General features: G+C 42.6%; 1 protein-coding gene across 6 annotated transcripts in view; it reads left to right on the top strand.

Annotated features, from left to right (window-relative positions):
* The window catches only part of LOC134342632 (copine-3-like), an 82,401-nt gene that overhangs the window by 36,885 nt on the left and 20,115 nt on the right, over window positions 1-25,401 (top strand). For 5 of the 6 annotated variants that reach the window (XM_063040989.1, XM_063040992.1, XM_063040988.1 and 2 more), the window contains 3 exons: window positions 16,876-17,007; window positions 21,235-21,414; window positions 23,070-23,144. In XM_063040989.1, coding sequence (XP_062897059.1) covers window positions 16,876-17,007; window positions 21,235-21,414; window positions 23,070-23,144 — 387 coding nt within the window. Of the gene's footprint in view, window positions 1-11,956; window positions 12,046-16,875; window positions 17,008-21,234; window positions 21,415-23,069; window positions 23,145-25,401 lie in introns of those variants that run through there. The other variant, XM_063040990.1, reaches the window with a different exon arrangement.

Genomic DNA, 25,401 nt, shown 5'->3' with positions numbered 1-25,401 from the left:
TGATTAATCAAGAACCTATCAACCTCCACTTTAAATGTACCCAATGACTTGACTCCCACAGACATCTGTGGCAATGGATTCCACAGATTCACCACCTTCTGGCTAAAAAAATTTCACCTCATCTCTGGATGAAACACTCAATCCTTTTTCCTCCTTACCTGTTATAAATAGACATCCCTCTATCCTGAGGCTGTGCCCTCTGGTCCTAGGCTCCCCCACTATAGGAGACACTCTCTCCATGCCCTCTCTGTCTAGGCCTTTCAATATTCAGTAGGTTTCAGTAAGATTCTCAACATCCTCCCTGCCCCCATTCTTCTCAACTCCAGCCAGTTTAGTTGACAGTTATGTAATTCTGCCTTCTTTTTCCCAAAGTCTTGGCTGATCTCCCAAGAAGGAGTATCCTTTTTATATATATATATAAAAAGGGGGTTATGATCCAGCTGCAGGTTGAAAGCACTAAGCAAGTTAATAATTTGGTACAGACTAGCCAGAGGGCATGTCTCTATGCTGTAGTACTCTATGGAGGCAATGTCAAAAATTATTATCCATCCCTACTCTCTCCCAGTGGGGTGGTGAGCTGCCTCCTTGAACTGCTGCAGTCCTTCTAGTGCAGGTACTCCATAGTTGTGTTGGGTGGGGTTTTCCATCATTCAGACCCAGTAATTATGGAGCAAGTCCATTTAGTCACACAAGCCTACTCCACCTTCAATAAGATAATGGCTAATCTTCACTTTCCTGCCAGATCTCCATCTCTATTGATTTCCCAGGTGACCAAATCCTAGCAATCACATCATTGAATTAGGTCTGTGATACCAAAAACTAGAGAATTGCCTTGGGTCTGCCTGCTCTCTGGATGAAGCAGTTCCTTTTCACTTTAGTGCTAAGTGGGCGACCACGTATCCTTTTCCAAATAGCTCAGCGATATGTAGAGAATGCTGAGAGCTGTTAACACTTGGAAAGTCAATGACTTTGACTTCCTGTTGATTTGTGTATTTTAAGAAAATCTACATAGTAAGGAAGTTTAAAACGACATCTGGATATTGGTTAAGAGAGTCTTTGCTATTCCAGAGACAGACGTGAAGTTGTGGAGGCCACTTCTCCACTTAGTCAATTGCCATTTTAGATATGTCTCCGTCATTAATGACACACTTGGAGTGGTTTAACAGGTCCAAGAAATGGGACAAGCATGCTGTTTGGGCTGTCTTACATTATTCATGTAGACATTCTCCCTGCCCCCAACCATTGGCTGGCTGTATAAATAACTTGTGCCTCTCAGTTTCCTATCCTGAAGTACATTTCCCTGTCATTATTACTAGTTCTACAAATCACTTCCTGACCTTGGTGCTAAATGTACCCATAGCAAATTTCACCCGCGTCACCTGTTGAACATTGTGGACGTGTTATGTTGGCACCAGAATGTGTGGTGACCCTGGCTGCCCCAGATCATCCTTGGGTGGGTTGGTTGTTAGTGTAAATGACGCACTTCACTGTGTTTCGATAGATCAACATGAATCTGCACCTACCACTCAGTGATGTCTGATTTATCTCTGCCTGAAATGTCTCTTCTGGTGGGGTGTATGAAGAGCTACGGATATCAGAATCAGATGAATTATCATCGACACATGACAGGAAGTATCTTTGGAAAATCTTGTGTGAGAGCAGGTTGTGATCATACAATCTGACAGTAAACAACAAGGCAGAGTTCTTTGAACTACTTGGAAGAGTGATTTAATTTAGTCCCATGGAAATTAATCTGATCTCCATTTCCTAAATGAGGATTATGCTTAAAATGTATATATTCAGCAGGTGAAAAGAGTTTCTCTGGTGGGGTAATTCAGAAGAAGTGGGCACATTTAAGAAGCATCTAGAATAGGTTCTCAACCTTTTTTTATGACAAGGACCCCTACCATTAACCAAGGTAGATTTGAGACAAATAATTAAATTGTCAAGGGATAGAAAGCTGCAGACAGACTCCTAAATAGGGTGTGTGTAAGTAAGTATGAATAAGATGGGCTGAAGGGCCTGTTTCAGTGCTGCATGACACCATGGGTGTGACCACTGGTGAACTACGTTAGGAACACCTTTAGTCACATGAATACGCAGAGAACAGAGAAGTGGATCATGTGCAGACAGAAGGGATTAGTTTAATTTGATACCATTGGTGCAGACATCATGGGCTGAGGGCTGTGTTCCTATAGCTTGGTTCTGTTTGTCACAGTGCAGTGGAAATGAGGCACGCTTTCTCTAGAAACTATTGTGATGCCAGGGAGTAAAGTGGACCAGTCAAGGCTGAGGTTGATGAGTGTTGTTGGGAAAATGTGAAAAAGAATGTGAATCAAAGGCGAGTAGAGGAATTGGAGAACTTGATCCTGATCTTATTACATGGTCTATGTTCATGTCCTGAATAGCTTACAGTTGTTTAATTAAGAGTTACAAAAGTGAAAAAGAATTGTGGCAAGAGAAATAAAGGTAACAAAAAAATAATCATGGTTCTCTCATAGCAGATCTGAGATAACAGTTAGCTAATGAGATAACCCGAGAAAACCATATAACAATTACAGCACAGTTAACGATTAACCAATTCAAGTATTGTGACATCCACCACTGAAGCCAAGAAATTTCCAGAAAAATAGGCAACTGAATTGCAATTACCCAACATTTCACTGAATAATCAAACACACAGACGATTATATTAAAATACAAACAAGCATAGGAAAGTTAAACTACAAAGAAAATGACAATTCTAAACCCCAGTCCAACAGGAATGCTGAGTCAATGCCTGAGGAGTGAAGGCTTAGTCATTGATAGATTTCTGGAAATGAATGAATTTGAGAGATGTGGGACTAGAGCAGGAACATGGTAGATAAGCTGTGATCTTCAGTTATGGGTGTCCTTGAGGGCCAGAATGGCTTACAGTTGCTCTTTGTGTTTTTATTCATTAACACATTCAATGCAGTTGCAGGCCACACACAACAGCAATTTTAGTGAACAATTTAAGATGCAGTGTCTTGCATACATAATTTTTTTTGACTAAAGCATTAATTAATTGCCCTGCATTTTCCCCAACTGCAGGATGTCTCAAAACATTCATGACATTTGGGAGATGTTTGGGAAGATATTTGGCCTGTCCCCTAAAACCCTCACTAATTTTTATAGATGCACCATGGAAAGCATTCTTCTAGGGTGCATCACAACCTGGTATGGAAGTTGTCCTGTCCAAGACCAAAAGAAGCTGCAGAAGATCGTGAACACATCACACAAACCAATCTTCCGTCCTTGGACTCACTTTATACTGCACACTGTTGGAGCAGTGCTGCCAGGATAATCAAGGACACGACCCACCCAGCCAACACACTTTTCGTCCCTCTTCCCTCCGGAAGAAGGCTCAGGAGCTTGAAGACTCGTATGGCCAGATTTAGGAACAGCTTCTTTCCAACTGTGTTAAGACTGCTGAACGGATCCTGACCCGGATCTGGGCTGTACCCTCCAAATATCCGGACCTGTATCTCGTTTTTTTGCACTACCTTACTTCCCATTTTTCTATTTTCTATTTATGATCTATAATTTAAATTTTTAATATTTACTATCGATTTGTAATCCAGGGAGCGGGAAGCGCAGAATCAAATATCGCTATGATGATTGTACGTTCTAGTATCAATTGTTTGGTGACAATAAAGTATAAAGTATGTGGTTTCTGCTGCAGTGTGTTCAAGTGTAGTTAATTTGCATACAAAAATCTCCCATAAATAGTAAGTTGAAGGTCCATGATGATCAAAGGACTTGATAGATCAAAACTAGCTGTGAGCATTACTGTCAAGACCAACATGAGTTTGCCCATTCTGCTGCGGGCTTTTTGATGAAGTTGCCACAGTTCCTCCAGCAGAGGTGCAAAGAGCAACATTAGAGCGACTCTTTGGAAGGGAATTAGGAGGTACGCTTTCACACATAGGAATTAGAATCATTTTCTCAAAGCTGTACATCTTTGGTAAATTGATCTTTTGAAGCTAGATCAATAAAAAATGGGTCTATTAGCCAAACAAATGTGTTCTTATTGTGGTATTGTGTTTAATATCCATTCCTAATTAACCTTGAACTATTGCTGTTCTTGTGTTAAGAATTTATCCTCAGCAATGATGACAAATGGTGATATACAGTATATCATCAGAATGAGAGATTTTGCAGATGCTGTAAATCCAGAGTAACACACAATGCTGGAGGATCTCAGCAGGTCAGACAGCATCTATAGAAATGAATAAGCAGTCAAATGTTTTGGGCCAAGACCCTTCATCAGGTCTGGAAAGGAAGAGTGATGCTGCCTGACCTGCTGAGTTCCTCCAGCATTTTCTGTATGTTACTCTGGATTTCCAGCATCTGCAGAATCCCTTGTGTTTGATATATTTCCAAGTCAGGATGGTAAAAATGGATTGAGAAACAAGATGGGTGAGTGGGCTGTTCCTTTTCATTGGGTCCTTTTACTTGAGAGTAGCTCTGCTTTTATGTCTAATACTGAAGATGTTGGCTTTGACCAAATGTCGTGCTTTCAGTGCTATAATGGGAGGGTTGATCTAGGGTTTGTGCTCAGATCCCTGGCGTGTAGTTTGTAAAAGGTAACCGACTTACTGTGTCATGGTCAGTACCTTGTGATGTGCAGTTGGACTAAGATAACCATTGTGGCATTTGTCCGGAAGTATTTACTGTACGCTGTGTGATTAGTTACCAGTATTAGGTGGCAACTCGTAAATCCAAGTAATGTTATAACAGGAAGTGATGACTCAAATTCAACTTCAGTGGAAGCTGATACAACACAGGTTTGAAATACTTAACAAGTGGCCGTGGAAACGGAAATGCCATACATGATCAGCAATTAAATCACTTCATCGTTACTTCAATCAAATAAAACTAACGAGATTTAGTTATGTGGGGAAAAAATGGGTTTGTTTTAGGAACAAACAAAATAAGTGTTAGTGAGGAGTCATGAGATCTTAATCTATGGGCATTGATTTAAGTTCAAAATTCATGTATTATCAAAGGACGTATATGTCACCATCTACTACCCTGAGTTTCATTTTCTTGCAGGCACTCATAGTAGAACAAAAACGTAATGGAATCAATGAAAAACTGCACACAAACACTGACAAACAACCAATGAGCAAAAGAAGACAAACTGCAAATACAAACAATAATAATGATAAATAACTAATACTGAGAACAGTATTCTCATTGGAATGCTCCTTGAAAGTGAGTCCATAGGTTGTGGAATTAATTCTGTGTTGTGGTCAGTGAAGTTAACCATGCTGGTTCAGGAGCCTGGTGATAGTTGTAGGGTAATCACTATTCCTGAACCTCTGCTGTGGGACCTAAGGCTCCTGCACCTTTTACTCAATGGTAACATTGAGTATAGCCTGGATGATGGGTGCTGCTTTCTTGTTCAATGAAAGATCAATGGAAGAACTGGAGCAGAAAGAGGAATGATTTTGTTTACACCCAAAGAGTGATGGAGGTCTGGAGCATGCTAGCTGAGAGAATGTAGGGGGCAAGCACTTACGTTTGAAATATATGTGGATGAGATGCAACTTTTTGGTTGTGCCTGAGAGCAAAGAAGTAGAATTAGGATAGTTGCTATTTGGATAACACAGACATAAAGATGGTGTATGAAAGTAAACCAGCCAATAATATTAAAGATGGTACAAAAAGTTTCTTCAGATACATAAAGTGTAAAACAGAGGTGAAAGAGAATATCAGACCGCTGGAAAATGATGCTGCAGAGGTAGTAATGGGGGACAAGGAAATAGCAGATGAACTGAATCAGTATTTTGCATCAGTCTTCACTGTGGAAGACTCATTGAAATTCATTCGCAGTATCATGGAAATTTGAGAGTGTCGGGTCAGAAGGGTGTGAAGCTGCCTTTACTAGGGAGAAGGTTCTTGGGAATATGAAGAGTGTTTGATGGCCTGTATTCACTGGAATTCAGAAGAATGAGGGGTGACCACATTGAAACCTATCAAATGGTGAAAGGCCTTGATAGAGTGGATGTGGAGAGGATACTCCCTATGGTGGGAGAGTCTGAGACCAGAGGACACAGCCTTAGAAAAGAGGGTGTGGAGATGAGGAATTTCTTTAGCCAGAGAGTGGTGAATCTATGGAATTTGTTACCACAGGTGGCTGTAGAGGCCAAGTCCTTTCGTACATTTAAGAAAAAGGTTGATAGATTCTTGATGGTCAGGGCATGAAGGGATATGAGGAGAAGGCTCGAAACTGGGGTTGAGAAAATATAAATCAGCTATGATAAAATGGTGGAGCAGGCTTGATGGGTCAAATGGACTATTTCTGCTTCTATATCTTGTGGTCTTATAGATTTCTTAAGCTTTTATGAGCCAGTCATTTAGCAAAACCAACTTAATGTGCTTCACAGGGATGTGGGGAGCTGTGATATTCAGTGAGGTATGTTTGAGTGAGCTGTTGAAGGAAAGAATTGAGATGTTGTGCCCAAGCTCCTCTAGACACAGTTACCAATGCTACAGCAAAGGAAATGAGGTATTTTCAAGAGAAGAATAGGAGGCTTACAAAATCCTTGGGTGGTTTCAGAGGTGGAGATAGAGGGCAAGATCATAAAGGGCACAATTGAGAACTTTATATTAGCAGACTAGATGGTATTGAGCTCTCGGGTGCCAAAGTCCTGAACTCTAGTCTTGCTTGTAAACTCACTCCAGTCAACAGATGAGCTGAGATGAGTGATAAGTGTTGGCTATCATGATATTTGTGAGGGTGTAGGGCAGAAGCCCAGTGTACAATGTAAAAGTTCACAGGCTTCAGGCAGACCGATACTGGTTCTGCTTCCAATACTGTCTGCAGGAAAGAAAAGTATGATGCCCTGGGAATAAATGGGTTAGTGACAAAGGTATGACTTTGGACATTCCAGTGCTTCTCAACAGATTTTTCTCCTGATCAAAGGCAGTGAAGGTAAAAACAGCTCATTGGGTTTTTTGTACATTTTTTATGATGGTGGTTGTCTGTTGGAAGATTTAGGCAGGTGATCCTTTTGTTTAATTAGTAACATTGCTTCCTGCTCACTTTCTGTATTGCTGGGTAAGGTTTATACTTTGGTATTTCACATCCCAGAAGCATCACGAAGAGCTTTACGTCAATCAAAGAACTGTTTTGTAGTGGTAGCTTTAGAGCTTGTTGAGACTATGACTGATCAACTCCAGGAAATCTAGCCAATAACTAGCGGGCCAAAAGTCAAACAACAACCCACATTTAGGGGTTGGATGTGAGTGTGGATGGAATGGGCAGGCCATGGTGGCTCTCCAATGCATGTATGAGTCAATGTTTCAGTTGCCACTCAGTACATGTGCTGCTGGTGGCCGGAAACCTGATGGTTCCATTACACTTAATGCATTCAGACCAGCCATCCAACACAGCTTAATTGCATCTATTTGTCTGTTTTATATCTTTTGACCATTTGTGCAGTAGCCTAGGTGCTGGTTTTATTGTGCTTCACTCCTATACCAGTTGTATAGCTTGCAGGGTTAGTGGCTGAGGCAAAAACTATTACTTGAAATTAGACAGATGGATGGGTAAAGTGAAAGGTATTAAAGTATATAGGGAATCCAGACAAGTGTCTCTGAGCTGCAGAAATAGAGGTTTTATCACTGGAATCCAAAGGACTCAATCGATGAACCAGAATTTGGACTTTAAATTGAACCTGATGATGAATCTGCCACAAAACTTTCATTACTGGTGACCAGCAGTTATTTATCTCAGCAGTGAGATTTCTAGTAGGTGAAGTGAAGTTTCACCTACTGTATGTTTGTACTCCTTCCCACCTTATTTTGGCTTCTGCCAATTCATTTCCATTGATGCTATCTGACCTGCTGAGTTCTTCCAGCATTTTGTGTTCTGCTGTGGATTTCCAGCATCTGCAGAATCTCTTGTCTTTATAACAAGCAACACACACAAAATGCTGGATGAACGCAACAGGCCAGGCAGCATCTATGGAAAAGAGTAAACAGTCAACGTTTTAGGCCGAGAGCCTTCAGCAGGACTGGAGGGAAAAGAGATGAGTACATTTACAAGGTGGGGGGAAGAGAAGAGAGGGAGAAACACAAGGTGATGGATGAAACCAGGAAGGGGGGAGGATGAAGTAAAGAAGTAAGAAGTTGATTGGTGAAAGAGATACAGGGCTGGAGAAAGGGAAAGGGGGGGATGGGGAATAGCTATGCTCCATCTAGCAGAAGGAGCAGGATCTCCAGGTGGCCACCCACTTTAATTCCACTTCCAATTCCCATTCCCATATGTCAATCCACGGCCTCCTTTACTGTTGCAATCAGATCACACTCAGGTTGGAGAAACAACACCTTACCACAACATCTGGGTAGCCTCCAACCTGATGGCATGAACATCGATTTCTCGAACTTCCAATAATGTGCCTTCCTCCCCTTCAGTTTTTAATTTACTCATCATCTTTTCTCCAGTCCTGCTGAAGGGTCTCAGCTCAAAATGTTGACTGTACTCTATTCCATAGATGCTGCCTGGCCTGCTGAGTTCCTCCAGCATTTTGTGTGTGTTGCTCGGGTTTCCAGCATCTACAGATTTTCTCATGTTCTTGTCTTTATATTGACTGAGGTGTTGTTGTGTTCTGGAACAAACTTCCTGAGTGGAATGGAAACAGGTTCGAAATTAATTTTGAAAGGAAGTTGGATGAATATTTCATGTGGAACTGATTTTGGGGATATGGAGAATGGCCAGGGCAGATGGACTAATTGGAAAGCTCTTCCCAAATGGCACAGATGTAAAAGAGCAAAAGGCATATAAGACAGAGTAACCCACTAATGTTCGCATGTTCCACCAGTCTGCTGTCACCAGTACAATCTTCTGTGCAGTGGGGTGCTGGGGCAATGCCAACATCCTCAATGAACTAATTAGGAAGGCTGGCTCTGTTATAAGAGTCAAACTGGACACAGTGGAGGCTGTGGTAGAACAAAGGACCCTATGGAAAATCCTGGCAATACTGGACAATATTTCTCACTTCTGCATGCAACCTTGGTTGAACAGAGGAACACTTTTAGTAATAGACTAAGACAACTGCTCTGCTCCAAAGAGCACTATATAAGGTCATCCTTGCCCTCTGCCGTTAGGTGCTATAATGAGTCAACCTATAGCTGGGGAGCTGAGGATCCCCCTCATTAGAATGTTTGAGGTAATTTATTTTTCTTTCTTCCCTTCTAATATTTGTAAATCTGTGGACTTGTAATGCTACTGAGACACTGTAATTTTCTTTGAGATCAATAAAGTATGCATCAATCTATCTAATACTCCTCCATCAGGAGACTAAAGAAATTTGACACAACTCCTGTCACCCTCACCAGTAGGTATTTATTTTAAAAGTAAATGTGGGATGAAACCTGGGATCATGAATTATCTTCTTTACATAGCACCAATTTTGAATTGGTACATCACAGGAAGCATTCTATCTGGAAGTATTTTGAATCGATACACCACAGGAAGCATCCTATCTGGAAGTATTTTGGCTTGGTATGGATAATAACTCTCTGCCTGAGACTTGCAGAGTTTTGGACACAGCTCAGCTCATCACAGAAACTAGCCTCACCTCCATGGACTTCGTCTTCAAGTGTCACTGCCTCAGTAGTACAACGATCCCACCCGCCCACATTCTCGCTGAGACCACAATAGGAGCAGAATTAGACCAGTTGGTCGTCTCTCCCAGCACGCCCCCCCCCCCACCATTGGAAAGAAGATACAACAGGCTGAAAGTGTAAACCACCGAAAGGCCAGTTTCTATTCCATTGCTAAACACTTCCAAATCCCTGAGGTTCAATCTTCTTTAAAAAGAGCACTATCATCCTAAGAAAAACAAGGTACTGGGCAGTGTTCCCTTTAAGCTGCGTGATTGCGCAGTAACAGAAATACCCCTGTGCACATAGCCTTCTGTTGCCGTGCAGTTTTCAGGCAATGTAAAAATGTCTTGCTCAGCACAGTGGTTGGTCTGTGCAGCTTAAAAAATAGAGGGAGCGTTGGTAATGTGCTTTAATGACTGGTGTCTTTGATGTCCACTATCATTAAGTGCCAAGGGAAGCTGGCCACGGCGCACAGTAAGTCCAGCCTCCCAGCCAACTTTAACTCACCGCAGTTGGCCTACCACTGAAACAGATGTAAGGAAGATGCCATGTCCCATGCCCAAGACTTGGCCCGGGAACAGTTAAGACACCTGTTGTTTATTGATTACAGCTGTTGTCAATATTGTAATTCCAAGCTAACTCATCTCCAAACTCCTAAACCTGGAGCTCAACACCTCCCCTTTGTAACTGCATCCTTGATTTCCAACAAACTACAGTCAGTAAAAATAGGCAGCAACATCTCTGCTGTAATTATTCTCCACACTGGTGCTCCACAAGGTTACATCCTCAGCCCCCTGTGCACTCATGACTGCGTGGCCCCAGATTTGGTTCTAACTCCATCTACAAATTTGCAAACAATACCCTTCCTCAATGAACTGTATCTCAAATAATGACGAGTCAGAGTACAGGAAGGAGATGGAGTCATGGCCAACAACCTTTCCCTTAAGGTTAGCAGGTGAAAAGAACTGGTCGTAAATTCAGGAAGGGGACATGGTGCACATGCTCCTGTTTATAGTGATACTGAGGTTGAGAGTTCTTAAGTTCCTAGGAGTGAACATGTTGGAAGAATTAGAGAAGACTGACTGACTATCTTTGATAGAGTGCAGACAGGAATGCCATAATGGTAAGTGATCATCAACATAAAATCTGTAGCACCAGGGGTCCTAACACTTGACCACCGCTATACCACAATAAGGATTTCCTACCATTCCACATTTCAGGAAATCTGATCACTTGGTTGTCCTCCTACCTGCAGACAGGTAGAAGCTAAAGATCAAGGCTCCAGAGAGAAGGACAACAAAGAGGTGGTTGTAGAAGGCAGAGGAGTGGCTATGGGATTGATTCAAGTCAGTGGACTTTGCCACGTTCAAGGAAAAACCCGACAAAAAGAAGTGGATATGGCCCAGTCCATCATGGGTAAAGCCCTCCCCACAATTTAATGGGGTACCCAACCTTTTTTATGCCATGGACTAGTATCATTAAGTATGGGGCCCGTGGACCCCAGTTTGGGAATGGCTGCTTGAACATATCTACACAAAGCATCCATTATCAAAGACCCTCCACCACCCAGGCCATGCTCTCTTCTCACTGCTGTCATCAGGAAGGTGGTACAGGGGCCTCAGGAGGCACACCACCAGGTTCAATAAATGTTATTACCCCTCAGCCATCAGGCTTTTGAATCAGAGGATGACTTCACTCAGCTTCACTCACCCCATCATTGAACTGTTCCCACAGCCTATGGACTCATCGTCAAGGACTCTTCATCTCATGTTCTCAATATTTTTGCTTATTTATTATTATTATTTTTGTATTTCCACTGTTTGCTGTCTTTTGTACATTGGTTGTTTGTCCATACTTTTGGCTGCAATCGATTCTGTTGGCGTTTCTAGTGTTTACTGTGAATGTCAGCACAAAAATGAATCTCGGGGCCGTACATGGTGACTTTATGTAATTTGATAATAAATTTACTTTGATATTGTCTGATAGGTTATTGCTTTCAGGGGAACTATATTGCATAACCTGGAAGTCACTTTTAACAATCTGATTACAAACTTCGGCGAAATTGTCTGTAGAGCAAGTTGTTGGTTTTGGTTTTGATACAGGAAGTAGTTTCCAGAGAAAACTAACGAGAAAGTTAGCACTGAGACTGAGTTAGGGCGTCACAATGCAGTTCTGTTTGGAGCCAGCGCTGGGCGGTGGTTTTGCAGTAGCTTCTCTTCCCCACCCAGACGGAAATTAGTTCCATTCATCAGATTTGTGCGTTGATTTGTGATTGACAACAACGTGGCTCAATAACCTACACGGTTGCAAATAGTTAGCCAATCACTGCAGGAGGCGGCTATAACTCGGTTGGAGCTGTTCGACAGTAACGAAAGCTGCTGGAATTTGAGGAAGGGCGAGAGCAAGGTGAATATAATGCTACTGTTAGCCTGTTGCACTAGCTGTAGCTTTACATTGTACGGTGGTGGTGGTGGTGGTGGTGGTGGTGGTGGTGGTGGTGGGGGGGGGGGGCAGTATGACGGTAAAGGTGTAGCACCGTACCCTCAGTCCAGAGCCACTGCTGTAACTCTGGCTTGCAGCACCCATTTATTGTGTTTGCTTCAGTAAAAACAGCGGAACTTTTTCCATGTTTCTGGACACTGAAATCTATCCAGGTCATTCACATCGTGTCCAGTGTACAGGAGGAGAGAGTTTTTTTAGTTCCTGGAATAGGGGCCTGTTTGTAAATTCAGCAATTTTGACCTTCCCCGTTTGTGTGTCGGGAGGAGGGTGAGCGCCCCCGCCTGCTGCAGTTCCGTGTGGTGGAAGTATAGTACTACAGTGCTGTGGCTGGGGTGGAGGGACCTGGTCCTCAAACAACTGCAATACCTTCCAAATTGGGAAGCTGCAGGGGACCCGCTCCTGTTTGGTGTGGGAGCTGCTGTTTTGAGTGGTCTGGGCCAGTAATTGATGAAAGCTCTCGGCCCGAATCGTTGACTGTTTTATCCCCTCTGTAGATACTGTCTGACCTGCTGAGTTCCTTCAGCATTTTGTGTGTGTATGTGTGTAATTGCAGGAGTCTTTGTGGATGTCACATCCAGGCATCGCAGCGGTGGCGAAGGCAGCAGCGCCAACTCGCACTATTCCATTCTGGAGCAAAATGATCAGTAGATATTTTTTCCCTTTGGCTTTGTCTAATATGTCAAAGACTTTGGAAAACAGATTTTTAGTGTGTTGCCGTTCCTTGGAGTCTGGGGGTATTGCCTTTTGCCGGCATTGCTATCTTGAAAAAGCATGGCGTAGTTATATAGATTTGAATATCTTTGTTGAAGTCCAAGGTGATTTGACTTGCTGACCTTCAGTAGAACCACATTTCCCTCTCTAACCCATCAGCCGGATTTGATCAGGGACCTCAAGGTAAAGGAGCCATTAGGAGGTAGTGACCATAATATGCTAAGTTTTAATCTACAATTTGAGAGGGAGAAGGGAAACTCGGAAGTGTCAGTATTACAGTTGAACAAAGGGAACTATGATGCTATGAGGGAGGAGCTGGCCACAGTTCAATGGAACAATACCCTAGCAGGGATGACAGTGGAACAACAATAGCACGTATTTCTGGGGAAAATGCAGAAGGTGCAGGATCAGTTCGTTCCAAAGAGGAAGAAAGATCCTAAGGGGAGTAAGGGGAGGCATGGCTGACAAGGGAAGTAATGGACAGTATAAAAATAAAAGAGAAGAAGCATAACACAGCAAAGATGAGTGGGAGGATTGGGAAACTTTTAAAGAGCAACAGAAGGTAACTAAAAAGGCAATATACGGAGAAAAAATGAGGTACCAAGGTAAACTAGCCAAGAATATAAAGGGGGATAGTAAAAGCTTCTTTAGGTATATGAAAAGGAAAAAAATAATTAAGACCAAAATTGGGCCTTTGAAGACAGAAGCGGGTGAATGGGGAACAAGGAAATGGCAGACGAGTTGAACAGGTACTTTCACTAGGGAAGACACAAACAATCTCCCAGATGTAATAGTGGCCAAAAGACCTAGGGTAATGAATGAATTGAAGGAAATTTATATTAGGCAGGAAATGGTGTTGGATAGACTGTTGGGTCTGAAGGCTGGTAAGTCCCCGGGACCTGATGGTCTTCATCCCAGGGTACTTAAGGAGGCGGCTTTAGAAATCATGGACGCATTGGTAATCATTTTCCAATGTTTTGTAGATTCAGGATCTGTTCCTGTGGATTGGAGGGTGGCTAATGTTGTCCCTTTCTTCAAGAAGGGAGGAAGAGAGAAAACAGGGAATTATAGACCGGTTAGCCTGATGTCGGTGGTGGGAAAGATGCTGGAGTCAATTATAAAAGATGAAATTACGACACATCTGGATAGCAGTGACAGGATTGGTCCGAGTCAGCATGGATGTACGAAGGGGAAATCGTGTTTGACTAATCTTCTGGAATTTTTTGAGGATGTAACTATGAAAATGGACCAGGGAGAGCCAGCGGATGTAGTGTACCTGGACTTTAAGAAAGCCTTTGATAAAGTCCCACATAGGAGATTAGTGGGCAAAATTAGGGCACATGTTATTGGGGGCAGAGTACTGACATGGATTGAAAATTGGCTGGCTGACAGAAAACAAAGAGTAGCGATTAACGGGTCCCTTTCGGAATGGCAGGTGGTGACCAGTGGGGTACTGCAGGGTTCAGTGCTGGGACCGCAGCTGTTTACGATATATATTAATGATTTAGATGAGGGAATTAAAAGTAACATTAGCAAATTTGCCGATGACACAAAGCTGGGTGGCAGTGTGAAATGTGAGGAGGATGTTAAGAGAATGCAGGGTGACTTGGACAGGCTGGGTGAGTGGGCAGCTGCATGGCAGATGCAGTTTAATGTGGATAAATGTGAGGTTATCTACTTTGGTGGTAAGAACAGGAAGGCAGATTATTATCTAAATGGAGTCAAGTTAGGAAAAGGGGAAGCACAACGAGATCTAGGTGTTCTTGTACATCAGTCACTGAAAGCAAGCATGGGGAAGTACAGCAGGCAGTGAAGAAAGCTAATGTTATGCTGGCCTTCATAACAAGGAGAGTTGAGTATAGGAGCAAAGAGGTCCTTCTGCAGCTGTACAGGGCCCTGGTGAGACCACACCTTGGAGTACTGTGTGCAGTTCTGGTCTCCAAATTTGAGGAAGGACATTCTTGCTATTGAGGGAGTGCAGCGTAAGTTCACAAAGTTAATTCCTGGGATGGCGGGACTGTCATATGTTGAAAGATTGGAGCGAATGGGCTTGTATACTCTGGACTTTAGAAGGTGGAGAGGGGATCTTATTGAAACATATAAGATTATTAAGGGATTGGACACACTGGAGGCAGGAAGCATGTTCCTGCTGATGGATGAGTCCAAAACCAAAGGCCACAGTTTAAGAATAAGGGGTAGGCCATTTAGAATGGAGTTGAGGAAAAACTTTTTCACCCAGAAAGTGATGGAGATATGGAATGCTCTGCCCCAGAAGGCTGTGGAGGCCAAGTCTCTGGATGCTTTCAAGAAAGAGATGGATAGAACTCTTAAAGATAGCAGAATCAGAGGTTATGGGGATAAGGAAGGAACTGGATACTGATAGTGAATGATCAGCCATGATCACAGTGAATGGCGGTGCTGGCTCAAAGGGCCAAATAGCCTACTCCTGCACCTATTATCTATTGTCTCTATTGCCTGTTGGTGTCTAAGTTGCCTGAAGGGTATATAATTAGCAAGTCTGCAGATACATGAAGATTGGATTTGTGGATGTGGAGAGATGCTGCAGTAGTGGGCAAGTTTGGGACAGAGGGCTCAGCCTCAGAACAGAGGGATCTCCTTTTAGAACAGAGATGAGAAGGAAATTCTTTAGCCAGAGGGTGATGTATCTGTGGAATTTATGGTCAGAGACGGCTGTGGAGGCTAAATCATTGAGTATGTTTAAAGTGGAGGGTGGTAGGTTATTGAAGGAAGTTAAACAAGGAAAATAACAATTATACTGTCCAATCCAACACTGTATTGCAGGATTGGTTCCCTGAATTACTGCAGGCTCTTGAATTGTTTGAAGAAGGAAAACGAGGGCCATTCAGGCTCTTAAGCACTGCCTTTTTCATTTTACCTGTCCTTTAATCCCCTTACATAATAAAGCTTAGACTTGGGAGGTAATGTTCTCTAGCCTTTTAGGTGAGTGGTTGCAATATCTCCATGAGATTTTGTGAAGAAAATCACTTTCCGATCGAGTAAATTATTCAAGCTCTTATTGAGGAGAAAACATGGCAGGCATTATGGAAGGAGCACTTTGACAGTTGAACTGTAACACTGGGGAGCCAGTAGTGTGTTTTTGAAATGTTGGGTTCAATATGAACATGAGCTATAAGTGGCTGTGTGACAAGGCATGCGATAAACTACACAGGCAAGCTGAGATGCAAGGTTATTTGGATCTCACCAAAGAGAAATTTTAGCAACTGAATGTACTGTCTACATGAAGAGTTACATAATAGTTTAATTTTCCTTTGAGGCTTATAGAGTTATTCTGCATGTGTTGGTAGCCAGTCACTGTCGCCTGGGGCATTCTGATGATTCATCATGTTCTGGAGCTGAGTTAGATGGACCTACTGTGGAATTGAACAAAGTATTTGCTGTGTCTTGGAAGTAAGCATTAATGAGGAGCCGTGTTAGTATCACACATGAAGAGTCGCAGACCGAAATGCTGACTGTTTATTCCTCTCCATAGATGCTGTCTGACCTGCTGACTTTATGTGTGTTGCTCTGGATTTCCAGCATCTGCAGAATCTTTGGCTTTTGTGTAATTCTGCTGCTCAAATGAAATTCCTTCCCTTAATTCTCTGAACAGAGCTGATTTATTTGTCAGATTGCAAAATGATTGATGTGGCTACAGTTTAGGACTAAACAATATAAAGTGACAGGCTGGCATTTTCAGGCAATTGTTTTGTCAATTCTTTTCACTCATCTGCAGGAAACAATGCAAAGTACACCTCGTCCAATTCTTAATCTGACGATTCTCTGGGTTTTATATTTATTGTGTTTGTTTTTTTATGCTGCATTGAATCTTCAGTAAAAATCATTTTGTTCTCCTTTACACTTGTGTACTGAAGAATGACAATAAACAGATTTGAATCTTATCTACGGGTGTGCATTGCCAACAGGGTGAATGGGAATTGGCCATGTGACTGTATGCTCCGTAAAGAAAATGCTTTAAGTACACGGAACTTCTATTTTTTCCAGATGGCGCAGTGTGTGACAAAAGTGCAGTTGACCATTTCCTGTGAGAATTTGATGGACAAAGATGTTGGTTCAAAGTCTGATCCACTGTGTGTCTTACTTCAAAACACCGAGGCCGGTGACCACTGGATGGAGGTAATGTTGTTTGATGCAGCCTGTATAGATTTTATTCAGAATCGGCTTTATTATTTCTAGCTTGCATGATGTGGAATTTGTTGTTTTATTGCAGCAGAACAGTGTAAAGACAACATTGCTATAAATTAGAAAAATAAATAGTGCAAAAAATGGAATTGTGTTTATGGACCATTGGACTAGTCAGACATCTAATGGCAAAAGGGAAGAAGCTGTTCCTGAATTGTTGGGTGTTTTTTGTCTTCAGGCTCCTGTACCCCTGATGGTAGTAATGAGAAGAGGCTGAGTTCCAGGTGCTGAGGGTCCTTGAGGCACCACCTCTTGAAGATATCCTCGGGGAGATAGATGGTGGGGAGGGTTGTGCCTGTGATGGAACAGACTGAGTCTACAAACCTCTGCATTGGAGCCTCTGTACCAGGCTGTGATGCAACCAGTCCTTGTTCTCCACTGTACATCAGTAGGAATTTGTAAATGTCTGGTGACTTGTCACATCTCCTCAAGCTCCTAACAAAGAAGAGCCTCTGGCATGCCTTCTTCATGATGATATCACCATATTGGGCCCAGGGCAGATCCTTGGAGGGGTTGATGCCCAGGACCTTGAAGCTGCTCACCCTTTCCACCACTAACTCCCTTGATGAGGACTGGTGTGTGTTTTCTCAACTTCCCCATCCTGCAGTCCACAAACAGTTCCTTGATCTTACTGATGTTGTGTGCAATCTTGTTATTGCAACACTACTCGACCAGCCAATCTGTTGGCATTCCTGTTCATCTCTTTTTCTCCATCTGAGATTTTGACCAACACAGTGTCATCTGCCAATTTATAAATGGAGAATCATTAACCTTAATGAAGTCTTATCAAAGCCTTGCATAGTAGACTGGATCGAAAAGTAAACCCATGGAATCAAAGTGGCAAGGTGGGTCCAGGATTAGACCAGGTATTGGAAGCAAAGAGTAGTAATTTACAGTAGAGTCCTGCTACCTGAGCCGAGGACCCTAGCACCTCTGACAGATATCAGTATGTTTGAATTGGCTGCTGTTGGGTTATGGCTTTACATTGTACCAATGCACCTTCCAAGTCAACAAGGGTTTCAGTGACGAGAACTATTTTCAGTAGTTCCACAGAGGTCAATGTTACATTTGTTGCTGTCCATCTTCCTACGGTTGGGGAGTCGAGCATCAGAGGGCACAACCTCCTTTAGAACTGAAATGAAGAGGAATTTCTATAGCCACAGGTGGTGAATCTATGGAATTCATTATAACAGGCAGTTGTGGAGACGGAGAGTCATTGGGTATATTTAAAGTGGACATTGATAGATTCTTGATTAGTAAGGGTGTCAAAGGTTGCAGGGAAATGATAGGAGAATAGGGTTGAGAGGGATAATAAAATCAGTCATGATGGAATGGGAGAGCAGACTCAAAGGTGTTGAGTGTGGATGTCTTTGTAGAAACTCCAAATGAAAAGTTTGCCAATGAAACTGGCAGTGTATGAGGTGTGGAAAGGGGTGATGGGCAAACTGGACTAGTTAATGACTGTACATCAAAACAGGCCAACTGACACAGTAATCTGCTTGCTATCATAATTTGTTGAATGACATTCTGCGTCAGTTTGTAAATTGACTAGAGTACATTCTTAAACATCATAGTCATACTTTAATGATCCCGGGGGAAATTGGTTTTCATTACAGTTGCTCCATAAATAATAAATAGTAATAGAACCATAAATAGTAATATGTAAATTATGCCAGTAAATTATGAAATAAGTCCAGGACCAGCCTATTGGCTCAGGGTGTCTGACCCTCCAAGGGAGGAGTTGTAAAGTTTGATGGCCACAGGCAGGAATGACTTCCTATGACGCTCTGTGTTGCATCTCGGTGGAATGAGTCTCTGGCTGAATGTACTCCTGTGCCCACCCAGTACATTATGTAGTGGATGGGAGACATTGTCCAAGATGGCATGCAACTTGGACAGCATCCTCTTTTCAGACACCACCGTGAGAGAGTCCAGTTCCATCCCCACAACATCACTGGCCTTACGAATGAGTTTGTTGATTCTGTTGGTGTCTGCTACCCTCAGCCTGCTGCCCCAGCACACAACAGCAAACATGATAGCACTGGCCACCACAGACTCATAGAACATCCTCAGCATCGTCCGGCAGATGTTAAAGGACCTCAGTCTCCTCAGGAAATAGAGACGGCTCTGACCCTTCTTGTAGACAGCCTCAGTGTTCTTTGACCAGTCCAGTTTATTGTCAATTCGTATTCCCAGGTATTTGTAATCCTTCACCAACATCAATAACGACGGTAGTTTAAAAGCAATTCATTAAGTGTTAAGCAACATACATAACATACATCAAAGTTGCTGGTGAACGCAGCAGGCCAAGCAGCATCTATAGGAAGAGGTGCAGTCGACGTTTCAGGCCGAGACCCTTCGTCAGGACTAACTGAAGCTCCCACTTTCAAATCCCTTACTCACTCTTCCTTCAGTTAGTCTTGACGAAGGGTCTCGGCCTGAAACGTCGACTGCGCCTCTTCCTATAGATGCTGCTTGGCCTGCTGCGTTCACCAGCAACTTTGATGTATGTTGCTTGAATTTCCAGCATCTGCAGAATTCCTGTTGTTGTCATTAAGTGTTAAAGAGTTTTTGAACACAGTTGTGATAAAGTATAATTTATTCTGCAATTAGTCTACCTATGAGCATTGCTCTTTCACCTAGATATTCGGACTAGTGGGTGGAGGGGATGATGCCTATTCTAGAAATCGTTGCAAGTTTTATATGGACAAAAATGGGGACTTGAAATATAAGCTGAAATCTAATGGAAATTGGGAGGGTGAGTAGACTCTAGCAGTTAGTCTCAATCAAGAGTGACTGCTTTGGTGTTACAGGTTAGGGGATGTTGGCCCCTCCCTGCTATGTAAAAGAAGTGTGGACTAACACTTTGGAAAGGGTTAATAAGATCTGTAAGAAGGTCAGTCAAGCACCAAAATGTATTTCAAAAGGAATAAAATTAAAAATTCTTATCCTTTTGGACCATATTGGGGTACTGCAGTTTGGTTATTCTGCTGTACTTTTACAGAGATTTGCAGGTATATGACAGAATTGAGAGTTCCTGACAAGACAAAAAAAATGACTTGATTGAATCCCTTTTAGTCCAGAATAAATCTGCAAAGTGGCATCTTTATAACGAGGATATATTGGAAAACTAGTAGATATTGTTGAGGGTGGCACAATAGCAGTTAATCTAACGCTGTACAGCATCAGCATTTGGGGTTCATTCTCCGCCGCTGTCTGCATCCTCATCGTGACTGTGTGGGTTTCCTCCCACATTCGAAAGGTTAGGGTTAGTAACAGGTGGGCATGCTACGTTGGTACTGGAAGCGAGGGCTGCTCCCAGCACAGTCCTCAGATTTGGTAGTTGATGCAAACTACGCACTTCACTCTGTGTTGATATGCATACTTTATACTTTATTGTTACCAAACAATTGATACTAGAACGTACAATCATCACAACGATATTTGATTCTGTGCTTTCTGCTCCCTGGACTACAAATATTAAATATTTAAAAAATATTAAAAATAGTAAAAATTAGTAAATATTAAAAATTTAAATTATAAATCATAAATAGAAAATAGAAAAATGAAAAGTAAGGTAGTGCAAAAAAACCGAGAGGCAGGTTTGGATATTTGGAGGGTTCGGCCCAGATCCGGGTCAGGATCCGTTCAGCAGTCTTATCACAGTTGGAAAGATGCTGTTCCCAAATCTGGCCGTACGAGTCTTCAAGCTCCTGAGCCTTCTCCCGGAGGGAAGAGGGACAAAAAGTGTTTCAGCTGGGTGGGTGTCCTTGATTATCCTGGCAGCACTGCTCCGACAGCGTGCGGTGTAAAGTGAGTCCAAGGATGGAAGATTGGTTTGTGTGATGTGCTGGGCTGTGTTCACGATCTTCTGCAGCTTCTTCCAGTCTTGGACAGGACAACTTCCATACCAGGTTGTGATGCACCCTAGAAGAATGCTTTCTACGGTGCAACTATAAAAAATTAGTGAGGGTTTTAGGGGACAGGCCAAATTTCTTTAGTTTTCTCAGGAAGTAAAGGAGCTGGTGGGCCTTCTTGGCAGTGAACTCTGCTTGGTTGGACCAAGTCAGATCATTTGTGATATTGACCCCAAGGAACTTAAATAAAGCTAATTGAATCTATTAAAGCTAATTTTTAATAACTTTTTTATCCTCCCAACAGCTAGACCGAACTGAAAGGGTGAAAAACTGCCAGAAGCCTGAATTTGCAAAGAAGCTGGAGGTGGATTATTTCTTTGAGCGTGTGCAGAAACTGAAATTCGGCATTTATGATATCGACAATAAATCCTCTGCCCTGAACGATGATGACTATCTGGGAGGTGTGGAATGTACCCTGGGACAGGTGACTTGCTCTGTATATTGCACTGTTGCTCACCGGTGGTTAAGGCTACCTTGTCCTGCTCCCTGTGAGGAAGCTCCGGCTGGGATTGGCTGGGTGACCATCGCAGCCGGGTGCGGTGTCGGGCTTGGCACCTGGAATGTGCCGAGCTCCTGCTCTCAGTTCCCTATTTTTTGTATGGTTCCTCTGGGCCAAGGATGGAGAGTTAACATGCGGTAAATATTTGTTACTCCTCTACGATGAGGGGGCATAATATTAAGGAAAGTATAGTGGGGATGTTGTGAGAGTTGCTTTTTACACGGAATAGTGGGTACATGGAACTCACTGGCGGTGTGGTGGTAGACACAGATACAGAGGGACATTTTAAAATAAAACCTTAGATGGGCAGATGGATGATAGAAAAATAGAGACCTATGTGGAAGGGAAAGGTTAGATCAGTGGTTGCCAATCTTTCATGCTCGGAGCCTTACCAGTAACCGAGGGGTCTTTGGACCCCAGGTTGCAAATCCCTGGATTAGATTGATCTTAGAGTAGGTTAACAGCTTAGCGCAGCATTGTGTATACTGTGCTTTATTGTTTTATGTTAACAGGTTGAAGCTGAGCGTTGGAGAACTCAACGTTCTGTCTCCAGCAGTCTAGTAAGAAGGATGGCTTTGCTAGGTAATGTTAAGATGGCAGATGAGATTTGAAGCACTATGTCTGCTCCCTTGGAAGCAAAGAAATCCAGAGGATGGTTTTTAAATGACAGAATATTTCCGTAGTGAATAGGGCATCATTTCTGGTGGGTGGGGGGAGCAGAGTAAGAAGCAAAGGACGTCGATTATTGATTGATGGCTTGAAGGACAACGGAGAGTTTGGCACTGGAGTGACCACTCCAGGGCACAAGCCTAGGTGGAACGTAGGGAGATCCTGGGATGCCCATTTGTCAAGATCCCCCTCTCGGCCTCACCAGTGTAGTCCAAAGGAAAGCAAAGCAATACATTTGGCACCAGCTTGGCTGCAGGAAGGGTGTTCACCTCCTGAGGGGCTGCACTGTGGATTTTCTGACTGGGTTTACTCCTGTAGCTGTCGTCTCTCCCGAGGCTGCCAGCAAGGCAGTGGGACTATTTACCATAGCTGCGGATCTGGTTCAGGATCACCGGGGCAATTCCACACACCGGTGGGCCTATGTGCTACGTGTGTAGGGGCCAGACCTCCTCCCTGTCCTCTGTAGTCCATCCTGAGTCCAAAAGGAGTTCAGTGTTTGTGTGTCGCCAGCGAAGAGAGGCTGTATACTGGCAAGGTGAGACTTGGGCATTCGGCTCTCCTTTTCGTGAAACTGCTAGGCAGCATTGAAAGCTGAGAGCGACAAGCACTACCCACGCTAGACATATCACAACAGCTCTTTGACACACAATCAATTATAAATTGTAACTGATCAATGAAAATGATCCAGGAGAAAAGCAACAAAACAAAGTATATGAAAAGGGAAGAACATTGTTTCATTTAGCAGAAAAATCAAATGTTTGAAGGGCTATGTTAAGAGCTTGTGACAGTGATATTGCTACAGGAGTGTTAAGGAGGAATGACTGTAGTGTTGTCCTGATGCAGAGTTCTGGGGTCTGGGTTTAGGGTTGATAAGTTGGCCAGTCTATTAAACATCTTCCTCATTTTTACAGATTGTGTCAAGTAAAACATTCACTCGACCCCTTGAGTTGAAGAAAGGAAAGTTGGCTGGTAAAGGGAGCATCACTGTAAGTAAAATTACACTGTTCTTGCAATCCCCACCACCAATTAAGCCATTCAGCCCATCAAGTCTTCTCAGCCATTCCATCATTCATTATCCCTCTCAACCTCCATTCTCCTGCCTTCTCCCTGTAACCTTTGATGTCTTGACTAATCAAGAACCTGCTGGAATCTGATGTTTTTGATCTATTCAAAAGCCAAGAATGAGACATAAACTTGTTGCTTTACAATAGTTTTTATTAAGCATTAAGGGAACAAAGGAGTTGGAAACAGTAGGATGAGCCTAGTAATGACTCTTATACCATAGAAAACATATTTCATTTTCAAATTTGTAGATAAGAGTTAATCAATCAGATAGCCCCTATTCAAATAATGCAATGTCCAAGAAGTTTCCAGAATAATATGAAGAACTATAATCATTATGGGACACACTAAGCAATTGCATATACATAGGTACTTGTGTAAAATACAGCCAGGCATGAGGAAGTTCAAACCACAAAGAAAGTAACCATTATACAATCTAATCAAGAACCTATCAATCTCCACTTTAAATATACCCAATGACTTGGCCTTCATAGCCATCAGTGGCGATGAGTTCCAATTCAACTTGTTCACATTGAGTCAAGTGACTTTGTGTAGAAGTGTTGCTGTTGGCACAACATGGAAATCAGATAATTCAGTAGGTTACCTAAAATCAATATGTTGACTATATAATCAGAAGTTGATACCGCCTATTGTGATTCAGGAGTGAATCCAGTTTCAATTACATTAATAAAGGGTAAAATCTAGTTAGCCAATCACACAAAATGAACTAGAAATCTAAGGCATGAGAAAAATCTTTCATCTGGGAGGTTTTCCTACAGCAGTTTTGGGACATTTGAGGGAGAGCTTTACTCTATACGCAACCCATACTGTTCCTCCCCTAGAAGGAGAATCACAAACTGCAGGAAATGCTGGAAACGCTAAAATTCAGAAGGTGCCTGTGGAATATTGACCATGCCACAGTAACGTAGTTAGCATGATCCTATTACAGTTCGGGGTGTTGGTCTTTGGAGTTCCATTGCAGTGTCCTCTATAAAGTTTGTGCATTCTTTTCAGGAACCCGTGGGTTTCCTCGTTTTCTTGCACACTCCGGTTTCCTCCCCCACTCCAAAGATGTACTGGTTAGTAGGTTAATTGATCATTGTAAATTGTCCTGTTATTAGGTTAGGGTTAAATAGGTGTGTTGCAGGGTGGCACTGGAAGGGCCTGTTCCACGCTGTATCTCTTAAATAAAAAATAATTGAATGTGAGGTATTAGCTGATCAACAGCTCCAGCTGTTGAGCCATTCCACTGTCCCTCGACACCACTACATGCACATGAGCCGGTGTCAGTTTATGTACATAAAACCAGTTAATGTATAGCAGTTACTTTTACATTGTCTTTTAGAGGATTGCTTTTACATTGGTATTAATTGTTTTATTATGCTCTTTTTGCTTACTGTGATTTTTTTTTTGTTGCATCAGATCCAGAGTAACAGTCATTTTGTTGTTTACACTTGTGCTGAGGAATGCCAATTAAAAATCTTGATTGCAGGAGGTGTGATCAGTAAATTTGTGGGCAATGAGACAGTTGGTGATGTGGATAGTGAAGATTGTGTCTGGGTATGGCAGGATATACATCAGACAATGGAAGTTGACCATAATAAGTGTGAGAAAATTAGAAAAATAGAGGGCTATGGGTAACCCTAAGTAATTTCTAAAGTAAGTATGTGTTCGGCACAGCATTGTGGGCCAAAGGGCCTGTGTGGTGCTGTAGGTTTTCTAAGTTTCTATTTCTATGTAGATGTTGCATTTTAGAAAGCTGGGTGGAGTAGGATGTGTAGAGTAAATGGGAGAACATTAACGGATGCTGAAGAACAGAAAGACAGTGGGGTTTAAGTCCATAGTTTGTTGAAAGTTACAGCACGAGCAGTAGGGTGGCAAAGGAGATTGCATTCATGGATCGGGGCATAGAGTGAGTGAGTGTGTGTATGTATGTAGGAAGTAATGATGCAACTTTCCAAATGACTGGTCAGGTTGCTCTGCTCACTGGGTGGATATGAAGGTACTGAAGAGGATGTTGTAGAGGTTGGAGATATTAGTTGTGAGGAGAGATTGGATAGGCTAGGTTTATTTTCCCTGGAGCAAAGGAGGCAGGAGGATGACTTCGCAGACATATGTAAAGTAAGAAGTATGGATAGAGCTTGCTTCCCATGGTACGAGTATCAAAACAACTGGGCACAG

The sequence above is a fragment of the Mobula hypostoma genome, chromosome 2 (genome assembly GCF_963921235.1).
Source record: "Mobula hypostoma chromosome 2, sMobHyp1.1, whole genome shotgun sequence".
NCBI classification, from domain to species: Eukaryota; Metazoa; Chordata; class Chondrichthyes; order Myliobatiformes; family Myliobatidae; genus Mobula; species Mobula hypostoma.
Note: the sequence above shows the minus strand (reverse complement) of the source record. Positions and strands in the feature narration are given on the sequence as shown.